Here is an 11,085-nt window from a genome sequence, read left to right on the forward strand (position 1 = left end):
ATGATCGAACAAACTTTGACATAAACATCTCAACTAAGAGTCCAAACTTATAACAATCAAAAAGATACAAAGCATATAAACAAACCAAGAATTAGGTATATATCTCTCTTTTGATATTGTGGTTTAAAAAATCACACAAAGCTTGATATAATGAAAATACTAAAATCAGTTATTGTGTTGACTACACTTTATATTCCACTCTTAGCTATACCTAGTGGGGACAGGGGAGTAAGTACGATGTCGTTTATAGGAATTTCCACTCTCAATGCTGACTGACATTCTCCATCGTGATTTCACGCTTTCCACGTGTTGACCAAATTATACATGGATACTTAACTAATTCTATTAGAATCCTAATTAATTAACGACACATGGTGACAAAACCATCCCGTCGCATCAATACACTTTGGCTTCCATAAATTTGAACAGACCATTAAATATTCCGATTGCATTTTCTATTTGTCTCTAAAAACACCCGTATACTGAATATAGGTCACTGCTCGGAGAAACACTCATGTAGAACGAGAAGGATAACACTGTTTTGTTATTTCCTATTAATTACGGCATGTCATACGTAGTAATTTTTTTCACTTTGTATAACATAATTGACCGAAAATAACAAAATAGTACTATCATCGTTTCACACAAGTTTTTCTACTGCTAACGATGGAGGCCCCAAATTGTACTGCTTTTGGTTTCTTGGTATCCTCTTGTGCATGAAACACCTGGTGCTCCTAAACACAAGTCCGCAATAATATTGCTATATATATTGTGCTGCACATGTGAAACCTGTGCCGAAGGTACAATTGCAGCAGTAAATATGGAATTTGTGAAGTAGTCACATGTATATGCATATAAATATAGAGCCAAGTTTAACGTACTGATGCAATATAGTAGTGTGGTGCACAGGCCATGAACTTCTGCTGCATCAGTGAGCACTGCTGCAAACCCATTTGATTTGTTTTTAGTTATTTATATTAATCAATATTTGTTGCCTTTCCTTATTTGTTCTGAAATTCAAACTATACATAGGCTAGGGCATCTCAATTGTGACCAAAATTTATGTCTCCCATAGTGCAGAGTTCTGCAAGGCTGCATTTTTATTTTTTTTGACCCCGAAAGTTGCATTTAGGGGCATAGCACTTGACTCTGTTTTTAGGTATATGTTGGAACTGGAAACTAGATAGCTATTTGGGAATATAGTGCCTGGCATTGCATTCTAACACACACGCTACGGTGTCATTGGAATTCGAACCTTCTCTTACACATACACATATTAAGCAAACTTACATATATATATATAGAGAGAGAAAGTTCTCTTTTTCTAATCAGGCAGTCTCGGATATTTGCAAAAAGACATATTCTATATATACAATATACTCAACAGAACTCTATACAATTAATTACCCTAATTGGTGTCATTCTCCTTCTTTTAACCAATCTAATTCTCTTGTAAACGAACGGTGAAGAACTATTTTACACATTAATAATTTATATGAACTTACAGCAACGACAACCACTGACTATTGTTTAATACTTCCTTGATCAAGAGTGCAATTTTTCTCCATTTAGTGGGATATTTTTTGGTTTTATTAATGTTTCCAATGTTTGGGGAATCGTCCCCCCAGTGGACTTTTACTTTGTTCTTCTGACGACAACCTTAATGACCTTTTCACAATAAAAAACACACACACACACTTTTTTATTTGAAAAAAATCTTGAAAACTATAATATATACACAAGATTTTATCAACAGAATTTCCGTACACAATTCGTATTTATTTTATTACTGCATAGCTTTATTTATTAAACTATTCTTTTCCGCTCCACCTGGCCCAAAATGTAGGCTGATATGTTTTCTTGAGGAGCCAAAGTTTATTTCTTAAACCAAACACAACATAGATTAGTGTTGCTAATTCTTCTTCTAAAACTTCATTTGAGATTTGACTCGTCCTCGTGACTCATGATGATTGTGGCTGGGCTGGAGATATTTAGGGTTTGATCGTGATAGCTGACTTCATCATAATTACTTTAATGGATGTTCAAAACCACTTCAAGAGGAAAATAAGGGGAGCATTTTTGCTCACTAACTCAAGATGTATGCTCACCACCCTTTTTAACACTTGACAGATATCCATAAGTATGACAATGGTTACATAAATCAAAATTAAAAGTTAATCTTGGTTATGTCTATAGACACTTGTCAATTGGGTTTCTCAGCAATGTCACCTTTCCCTATTTAACTTAACAGGGGTTAAATCAGCGCACGCGACATGCACATGACCTGGTAATTTTGCTAAAACATGGAGTACACAGGAATGGCATAGAGGATTGGGGTTTTGGGGATTGGGTATGGCGGCTATACATATGAAGGGTCAACTGGAAAAGTTGTTTCTTGTATTGGTAAGACAGCATAGGATCCATCTTGATCCTGAGCTTCCTTCTCCACCGTTTGATTGCTTCTTTTATACCAAATGAGCCATGATCTGGATAGCCCTGCACATCAAATGCGATTACACATCGAAAAGGATCCTTAGTGGGATTCTGAAATTTTGAAATAATTTCAAACCCTCTGGAATCCTACAAAGGACTGAGCAAGTGGTCTTGTAATGTAACTTCAATCTAGTGCGCTGCAGTACATTGTACAATTTGTAGTAAAAAATTGGTAGGGAGAATCTAAACCGACCATTTACCCTGTCTACTCAATAATTAATTAATAATACAGAAAGTTTTCGTAAATTTTAATAAATAATGATTTGATACGCCATGTGCCAGTGTCTTAATTTGAAGTTCTAGTTATAAAAAAACAAAAAAAACAAAAAAAATTCCGAACAGACTTGAAAAATGAACAAATGAAATACTGTCACATCAATCATGATTGGAAATGTAACATTTATTTGAGAAATGTATGTTATTACTATTTCTTACATTTGATTGGTGAATAGTGTAAAATTGAACAAACAATTTGGTGTTTGAAGAAGCAGAGGAGCCACGCCATGAGAAAAAAGCAAGGAAATCCCTAGAACTGAACTATGAGTTGTAACCCTTAAACCACTTGGTGGGTGACACATCAGAAAGAAACTTGGTGGGGCCCACAAGTATGTTGTGTATGTACTAGAAATAGTACTTGGCAGCAAGGGCTCAACTGGTGTTAGCGTTCCTGCTGAGGAGAGAAGAGACCAAATAGGGAAAATATAGGAAAATGGTAGGTCAATAGGGGCTAGAAAGCTGTTTTGATTATGTAAAACGCAAAAGGCTCAAATGAACAACTGGAAAGGTTAAACCCAAGAGTGTTTCATTGATATTGCTTCTCACATTTTTGCATGCAACTTGGTCACTCAGATTCGTGACCCTTCTGCCCCCTCCTTGTATAAATATGGCTCTAGCCCTTTGCTTCTAAGCATAAGTGTGGCATTGAGAAAGAATATATGAGATAGTAGTTTGTGTAATTCTCTTGTCTGTTTGAGCAAGAGAGATCAGAGTGAGTGAAATTAAGAGAGCTTGAGAGAGAGAGAGAGAGAGAGAGAGCCTTCAATCTCTTGATAAGAATGGCCATTCAACATCCTTTGACTTTGGCCTTTGGCCTCTTAGGTATAGTACAAAATGTTCATTCACTTTCTCTCTCTTTCTTTCTCTTCTTTTTCACCATTAATCAACTCATAGAAGCTAGCTATAGCCCATTTTATTTTGAGTAAAAGCAAGTCTAAACTAAATGGGGAAGAAGAATTTCTCACACACCCACACAACAAAAATGCTATGGGGATTTGAACCCGAGACATGCTCTATCTTTTTACATGCATGTCTCAACTTAATTCATGTTTGCTACATTATTGCTTGTAATATGTGTGTAGAGTTCTTGAGAACTAAAATAATTTTATTCTTTTATCGTAGGCAACATCATCTCCTTCTTGGTCTTCCTTGCTCCAGTGTAAGTGTGGTTTTTTTTCTCTTCCCTTTTCTCTCACTGTATATTGACTTTTTTTCCTCCATGGCATGGAACTTCAAATATTCATCATCAAATGATTGTTGTCATTGCAGGCCAACATTTTATACAGTATACAAGAGAAAAACTGCTGAAGGGTTTCAAGCACTTCCATATGTAATCGCCCTCTTGAGTTCAATGCTGTACATATACTACGCTCTCCTCAAAGAAGAGTTCAAAGAAGATGCCACTTTTCTCATCACAATCAACTCATTTGGCTGCGTCGTAGAGACTCTCTACATTTCCCTATTTCTTTTCTATGCCCCTAAGAAGGCCAGGGTACGTATCGATCGGCCAGCTCATTAACATAACAATCTTCATATTTTGCTTAACTGCTCTCATTAATCTGTCCAGTTCCTCAAGTTTGAACTTACATGTCGGGTTAATTTGGAACCTGCAGATCTCAACCCTGACGCTTGTGTTCTTGCTGAACGTTTTCGGTTACGGCTTGATGATGATGTTGACTCACTTTCTAGCCACAGGTGAAATACGGCTTAAGATTGTGGGATGGATTTGTCTTGTCTTCAGTCTAAGCGTATTCGTTGCACCTCTTGGCGTCCTGGTAATTAACGACGAGCTAAACCTGAAAATTTCTAGGTATTGCTATTTGTAACATCTTAACTGAGCATGTATTTGTGCAGAGACAAGTAATACGGACCAAGAGTGTTGAGTTCATGCCATTTCCATTATCATTTTTCCTAACATTAGGTGCTGTCACGTGGTTCTTCTATGGTCTTCTGATCAAGGACTACAATATAGCTGTGAGTAAATAAAAACCTTGTACACACATATTATATATATATATATATATATATATATATATATATATATAGTTGCATGCATGTGACATGCAGGCATCACATGAATTCATATTTTATTAATAATAATCATCTTTTTCTTTTCCTCTTTGTTTATTGAACCAACAGTTTCCAAACATACTGGGCTTCCTCTTTGGGATTGCTCAAATGGTGCTTTACATAGTCTACAAGAACACCAAGAAAGTTCTGGAGGAGCAGCCGAAAGTACAAGAATTATCAGAACATATTATTGATGTGGTGAAGATCAGTTCCCTGGTGTGCCCAGAACTGAGCCCAGTGGTTCTGCAGCCAACTCTGGATATTACAAATGACATGATCGAAGCGGTTCAGAATATAATCGTGATGGCTGAAAAGACTGAAGAAGCTAAGGAAGCCATGGATATTGACGCCTCCACCAAAGTTTAACTCAAATTGAAGGAAAGGAACTTTGCATGCTATAAAGTTTCAAGTCTTCAAACAAAATGCAGAGTTCCTCTATCTGTATTATGTCTGCCTAATTAAAGTTTAATTTGTGTGTTGAATTAATTAATTTCTGCTTAATTAATTAGGGGTAGTGCCAAGGGTGTGTCTCAGTATGATATATATATGCCCCTTCAAATTAAGGGTATCCGTCTTACTATCTCTCTCTGGCCATCTGATCTAGTTAGCTCTTGTGAGCTTTAAATTAATTAATCTCAGGGTACCCAAAAATTGTTATTAGTAGCTAATTACAAGCTACATTTTCTATACTAATTTTCATTTTAGCTAACTTTTTAGATGTAATCTTTTGGGATATTTAAGATAAAAGTTGGTGGTATAATTGCTAGAAAAACCAAAACAAGCAGAGAAACTCATCCAATACCATCTAACTCATTTTGGTATGGCTAGCTTTTGTTGGTATGCATGCATTTGTTATCTCTCCTACAAATGAAAATGACACTTAGAATTAATTTTGCTCTAGAAAGAACTCTAGACTAAAAGTGTCACTTTGAATAATTGTCACAATAATATCAAAATTAGTAGCATAAACAACTCACTAACACAGAAAAGTAACTGATCGCAACATAATATATCATGTTAGAATAAGCATATTTATGAAAAGCTCTAAACTAGAAGTGGCTGTGGAATTTTCTTCCTTCAAGCCCATCCACTTAAAATTTTGCCAATATTATGAAGTGAGCTAGCTCTTGTAGAAATCTCACTGGGAGAGACACGGACATACGTACGCCTCCAGTAACCAAAATATAAAAAAACTGTGTCCTCCTAAATCCATGTAGTGGAGAATCTCAGATTCTCTCTGCAGCTATATGCATATCTTAGCTAGTGTTCAATGACTCGAAAGATTACACCAGACCGATCTAACTGGGCCTACCTTGTAACATATCATGATAGCCAGACACCACAGTGGAAGAAAATCACATATGTACATGTGAAGTTTGGAATTGCAGAAGAATATTCTTCCACATTTTCCACGTCGGGTATCTCAACTCGTCTCTGTACGTGTGGTGGTACTCGAGTCAAATACATGGTTCATATACATTGAGTAACATGGGAGTGCGGTTGGTTATTTGGTCTCACGCGTGATTTACATGTTCTGCAAAATACTGTAGAATAATATTTTTCATTCTGATATGACAGTAATTCACTGTATGAGACATCAGTTTCTTTTTTATTTGGGTTCTTGATGTGAGGAGTTTCGAAAAATATGATCATATAGCCTTTAGGTTTAGTTATTCTGTCACCGTGAGTGAAGTTTGAGTCAGCCTGATCAGATTTTCATTCATATAAGAAAAGATTTAGGTCACCTTGCTTGCACCACAAATTAGGGATTGCTTCTAAGTATGACCATCATCCATATAGATAAATAAATATAGTATATGTCAACTTTTTCATGTTAAATCGGGTGGATTAATAACATTCTTATGGTAGCTATACATTCCCTGATGATAACTCTCCTTTTTAAGAAGTTGGGGGGATTCGGTTCTGAACTTGTGGTTCAGGGCAAAAGCTATGTATCTATTATATACCAATGTTTAGTAATTAATCACCCTTATCTTTTTTCACGTTTTCCCAATACTATTCGGTTTCCACTATAGGCCAATTGGACAGGGGGTAGGAGTCCGCCCCCATTGCACCCGAGTTCGAATCCTCCTTCCTGAAGTAATTCAATTTTTCTCTTGATAAGAAGCTGGATAACAAATTGGCTCAACGCAAACTAATGAGGTTACTCGTTTTAATTACATAGTTAATCATATTATGTAGCAGTTGATATGTTAATAATCAGTTTATTATAAATCAGCTAATATGATTGGAAAAATGTAATCGCATTAGTATTGCACGGTTTTGCTATTTGTTGATGTTGTTTCTTGGAAGGTGTATAAAATGTACGGAAATCAGGTAAGGTCATTTTCAAAATAAGCATGCCTAAAGTTTAGGTAGGTTCCCATGCTTGACCCTACCATGACTGTGCATGCATGAGGTGATGGTGATGAAATAAAGTAACCCACTACTACTTCAAATTCCTTCGAAAGCCTGAAGTCAGAGTTTGTTCAATTATAAAAGGTTAGGGTTCCTCCAATTATAAAAGGTTAATATCTTCTTGTGCTTTTTGTTTGATTGTTTCTTTTTCCCATTTCGCTAAAGATTCTTATGCTTTTTTCTGGTCAACTTGCTCAATGCGCTTGAGTTACATGGAGTTTTAGACCACGCAGTGTTATCCGATGGGGAAATTTTAACATGCTGGATTGTTAGACACTTCAATCTTTTTTAAGTTCGAAATAATAAATTTACGGGCACCAACCAAAACTGCTTTTGTGTACAGCTTTTCACAAAATTGATTGCACAGGGCATTACATTTTTCTCAAAAGGGGCTATGATAATGAAGAATACAAAAACGTCAGAAAATTACAACATGTTATGAGGATAACTAGCTGAGTGATGCCCAATCCGGATATGGGCATTCATAAGTCCATCCAGGTGCAGAATATCGAACACAGTGTAGCCACAGAGCCTCTTCATGAACATTGTACCTGCAATTATAATCACATTCATCAAATGGAAGTTGAAAACAGTCGGTATCGGATTTTATATGGTTACATCATATGCATCAAAGAATATTCATGAAGACCACACGAAGAACGACAATTCTTACCCTTTTGGAACCAAATCCGGACAATTTGTACACATGGGATCGATGCTGAAATCTTCATTGGAATCTACATGTTCGGTGGATAAATTTTCGCAAAAATCGGATGCCGGGATCGATGCTGAGCGATCATTAACATGTTTGGACAGGTAAAGCAAGTCATTGGCTATTGGATAGCCTGCATGTTGCAAATGTACACGTATCTACATCACAGAAAAGGGGAGATCATTGAGGTTTTAGGTAATCCAAATCTTTGCTTCAGATCAATAAGAATGAAAATGCAGAGCTATTTGTCTTTAGAAGATGTGGAAAATTCAGAAAACAAAATGAAAAGCAGAGTCATCAAGAGAATAAGCATAGCAAAGTTTCACTCAATTAAATTGAGAATGAAAATTACCAAAGAGAACCAAAAAGAAAAGCATACGATGCATTTTGCACACTTACAGTACAGAATTAAAAAGGGAGAAAATATTCTTTTTCCAATAGCAACCTTTTAAAAAAAGCGGTGTTACATCGCCCATATAATTATCAGGCATTTAATTACCTGATGAGTTCGGCCAGTGACCGGTTCACACAAGACAAGGCTATGAACACCATTAGTACTGAGTCTAGTAAACTTTGTACAAGCAGTCTTCCCCTTTATGGGAGTAGTATCACCACAAGCACCAACCTGCATAAACGAGAGATGGATATTGTTCAGTATTGTTCATAGAGGCTATCAATGTGATGTCGTAACTAGTCTAGTTGGTCCATCCGAAATTGTAAGAGATCAGTTCGCAATGCATAATAACACAAGGCAGGAAGTTGCAAACAAGCAACCTCACCAACAACAATCACAGAGAAGGCTACAAAAACAAACTCAAAGATCCTATGGTTTAAACAACAACTAGTAGCATCATGTACACATTAGCCCACCTCTGCTGTGCTCCTTTGTTCTCGAGCATTATGATTTATGTTAGCATCTACAACTTGCTGGGAGAGAGAGAGAAAAAAATAATCTGTCAATCCTAACATTAAGAGCAGCATTTTTAACAACCAGCTTCAACAAAAGTAAACCTCTTGCTCAGGAAATTCCCCAGCAACTCTTGCAATGTACTGTTTCTTGATCATCCCTCCCTCAATCTGCAACAATTTCATTTTGACTTAAAAAATTTAAGAACAAAAAAAATTTCTTATCCACAAAGCATGAAAAGAACACAATGCTTAAATAAGTCATCAAAACAGAACTCTTGAATATCTACAAAAAAAAACAGTGGAACAAGAAAAACTGATTTCTTGAATATCCACAAAGCGTGATATGTGCATGCAACCAATGCCACTTCTTAGACAGTCCTGAATATTACCAGTCAAATAATTGGGAAAACCCAGGCTTATCTATACGCAAGTAGTCATGTGGACCAGATATAAAAGACAAGTGACGGACTTTATGATTTTGCCTAACATGATAAAACTAAAGAGATCAGTATACTTTATCTCTGACATGTAGCACATAACCAATTACAAAAGTGTACCCCTGTAATGCATGTAGCTCCTGGACTATATCGAATTGTAAGGGTTTAGCTATGATAGAAACCCTAATTGGACTATATCCAATTACATAAGTATATTTTAAACCCTAATTGTAACGTGACAGAAACCAAATCACCATGAATTTCTGCTACCATAATACACAGGCTTTGGTTGTGATATTCCACGGCCATGATGATGACTTAAAGTTTACAGAAAATTTAACTAATACATTGTTTGTTCGAGTATCATATAATCAAATTTTATAGATGAGAGCTTACCTGTTGCCTAAAAAAGTCAGCTTTTGAAGCACTTCTGGCCAAGATAAGGAGTCCTGAGACAAGACGATCTAATCGATGGACCGCTGGCATGATCGCGTCAAGGAAAATATAATGAAGCAAATAAAGACTCCATTTGAAAATATCATACGTAACTTCAAAATACATGCTGCCAGAAGTATAATATTTCTGTGAAACTTAGGATACGAAATAGAGGTGCCAAGCCATGCTCCGCCTCAAGGATGCCAACAACGGTATTCTTACGATATTGACCACACGGATGCACCTAGATAACAGAAGAAACTAACAGGCATAAGACTCCATAATCAGGTTGTGGGAGATGAGAAAAATGTTCCTCACCCGCTAGGCAAATATCTCATAATCCTACTAACCGGAATAGATGCAGGTTTACAAACGGTAACCACATCGGGTTCTTTTTGGAGAATCAACACATCCGAAGTCAACACTGGTGGTTCATGCCTACAAACAACCCTTACCACATTAATTGGTAGCTCGACAACTTTAAAATAGAGATTTGAATCAATTACCCAATTAAGAAAAATATCATAAGTACCCAGAAAACAAATTGAAAAAAAAGATAAAGCAAGCAGAGTTAAAGGCATCGACTACAAGAAAACCACAGACCTGTGCAGGAAGTGGCTTATCTTCTCTGACGTTTTAACTATGTAGGAAACTGGCACCATCTCTCCATCAACTCGTATCCTTCCACATTTCACTGCACTAACCTGCAATGCATCACAATCCATAACAATATGCAGAGTAAAACTAGGAGTAAATTGTCACAAACATTTAATTAAAATACAAAGCAATTTTCTTTATTTAAAAAAAAACATCAAAACTCTTACATAGTAATCATGAGACCGGCCTTTAAACTCATCAGTGAACAAGTCAACGATGGTCTTCCCCGCCCAGCGATTCTTAACCTAAAACCCAGTAGCACGGAATTAGGGTTTAATCACACTCAACTAATCACATTCCCAAATTAAGCAGATTGGCTTACATGAGCGATGAACTCGAAGTAGTAGGGTCTCACATGGCGCCTCCCTGCAACATTCCCGCCAAAATAAAAATGCTTTCTTTCAATTACTGTTAATATTTTACAAAGAAATGAAACAGCTTTCGAAACCCAGAAGTTACCGTTGCGAAAGATGTAATCTAGTCGGTGTGGAGGGTTGGCTGGGGTTTGCCAGACGATCTCCATGTCCTCTTCTTCCAACTTCCTCTTCATTTTTCGGCTTTATTATCAAAAAAATTGCTTTTGCAAGAGAATCACAGCCCTAGAGCCCAAACAGCCCTAAAACGACGTCGTCTGGGCCCCTGCAGGCGGATTAGGATTAGAAATTATGTCGCTTTCAT

General features: G+C 36.6%; 2 protein-coding genes across 3 annotated transcripts; one reads left to right on the top strand and one right to left on the bottom strand.

The window, feature by feature from the left end:
- The first annotated feature begins 3,400 nt into the window (after positions 1–3,400).
- Positions 3,401–5,526, top strand: LOC103338228 (bidirectional sugar transporter SWEET10). The gene is made up of 6 exons (XM_016795715.2): positions 3,401–3,591; positions 3,892–3,928; positions 4,039–4,261; positions 4,383–4,544; positions 4,624–4,743; positions 4,909–5,526. The coding sequence occupies exons 1-6, from the start codon at positions 3,549–3,551 to the stop codon at positions 5,203–5,205; spliced, it is 882 nt and encodes a 293-aa protein (XP_016651201.2). The 5' UTR covers positions 3,401–3,548; the 3' UTR covers positions 5,206–5,526.
- Positions 5,527–7,633: 2,107 nt separating this feature from the next.
- LOC103338112 (Pseudouridine synthase family protein) lies at positions 7,634–11,061 on the bottom strand. 2 transcript variants are annotated; one of them, XM_008241298.3, is made up of 12 exons: positions 10,867–11,056; positions 10,730–10,773; positions 10,575–10,652; positions 10,354–10,454; positions 10,101–10,188; positions 9,916–9,994; positions 9,712–9,794; positions 8,981–9,046; positions 8,840–8,896; positions 8,469–8,594; positions 7,931–8,127; positions 7,634–7,808 (listed from the first exon to the last, which is right to left on the bottom strand). In XM_008241298.3, exons 1-12 carry the CDS (start codon positions 10,955–10,957, stop codon positions 7,706–7,708), a joined length of 1,113 nt encoding a protein of 370 aa, XP_008239520.2. In that variant the 5' UTR covers positions 10,958–11,056; the 3' UTR covers positions 7,634–7,705. The 2 variants fall into 2 exon arrangements, with proteins under 2 accessions (XP_008239520.2, XP_088911786.1); XM_089055660.1 differs by lacking the exon at positions 8,840–8,896 and having other exon boundaries at positions 10,867–11,061.
- Between the last annotated feature and the right edge of the window lie 24 nt (positions 11,062–11,085).

Source organism: Prunus mume, linkage group LG7 (genome assembly GCF_029339155.1).
Source record: "Prunus mume cultivar Tortuosa linkage group LG7, ASM2933915v1, whole genome shotgun sequence".
Lineage (NCBI taxonomy): Eukaryota > Viridiplantae > Streptophyta > Magnoliopsida > Rosales > Rosaceae > Prunus > Prunus mume.

Coding starts and splice junctions, on each gene's coding strand:
- LOC103338228 (XM_016795715.2), top strand. CDS start 3,549: ATGGCCATTCAACATCCTTTGACTTTGGCCTTTGGCCTCTTAG. Junction 4,262..4,382: donor ATGCCCCTAAGAAGGCCAGG/GTACGTATCGAT, acceptor TGGAACCTGCAG/ATCTCAACCCTGACGCTTGT. Junction 4,545..4,623: donor TTGCACCTCTTGGCGTCCTG/GTAATTAACGAC, acceptor GTATTTGTGCAG/AGACAAGTAATACGGACCAA.
- LOC103338112 (XM_008241298.3), bottom strand. CDS start 10,957: ATGAAGAGGAAGTTGGAAGAAGAGGACATGGAGATCGTCTGGCAAACC. Junction 10,189..10,353: donor ATAAGCCACTTCCTGCACAG/GTCTGTGGTTTT, acceptor GGTTGTTTGTAG/GCATGAACCACCAGTGTTGA. Junction 7,809..7,930: donor CCGGATTTGGTTCCAAAAGG/GTAAGAATTGTC, acceptor TTATAATTGCAG/GTACAATGTTCATGAAGAGG.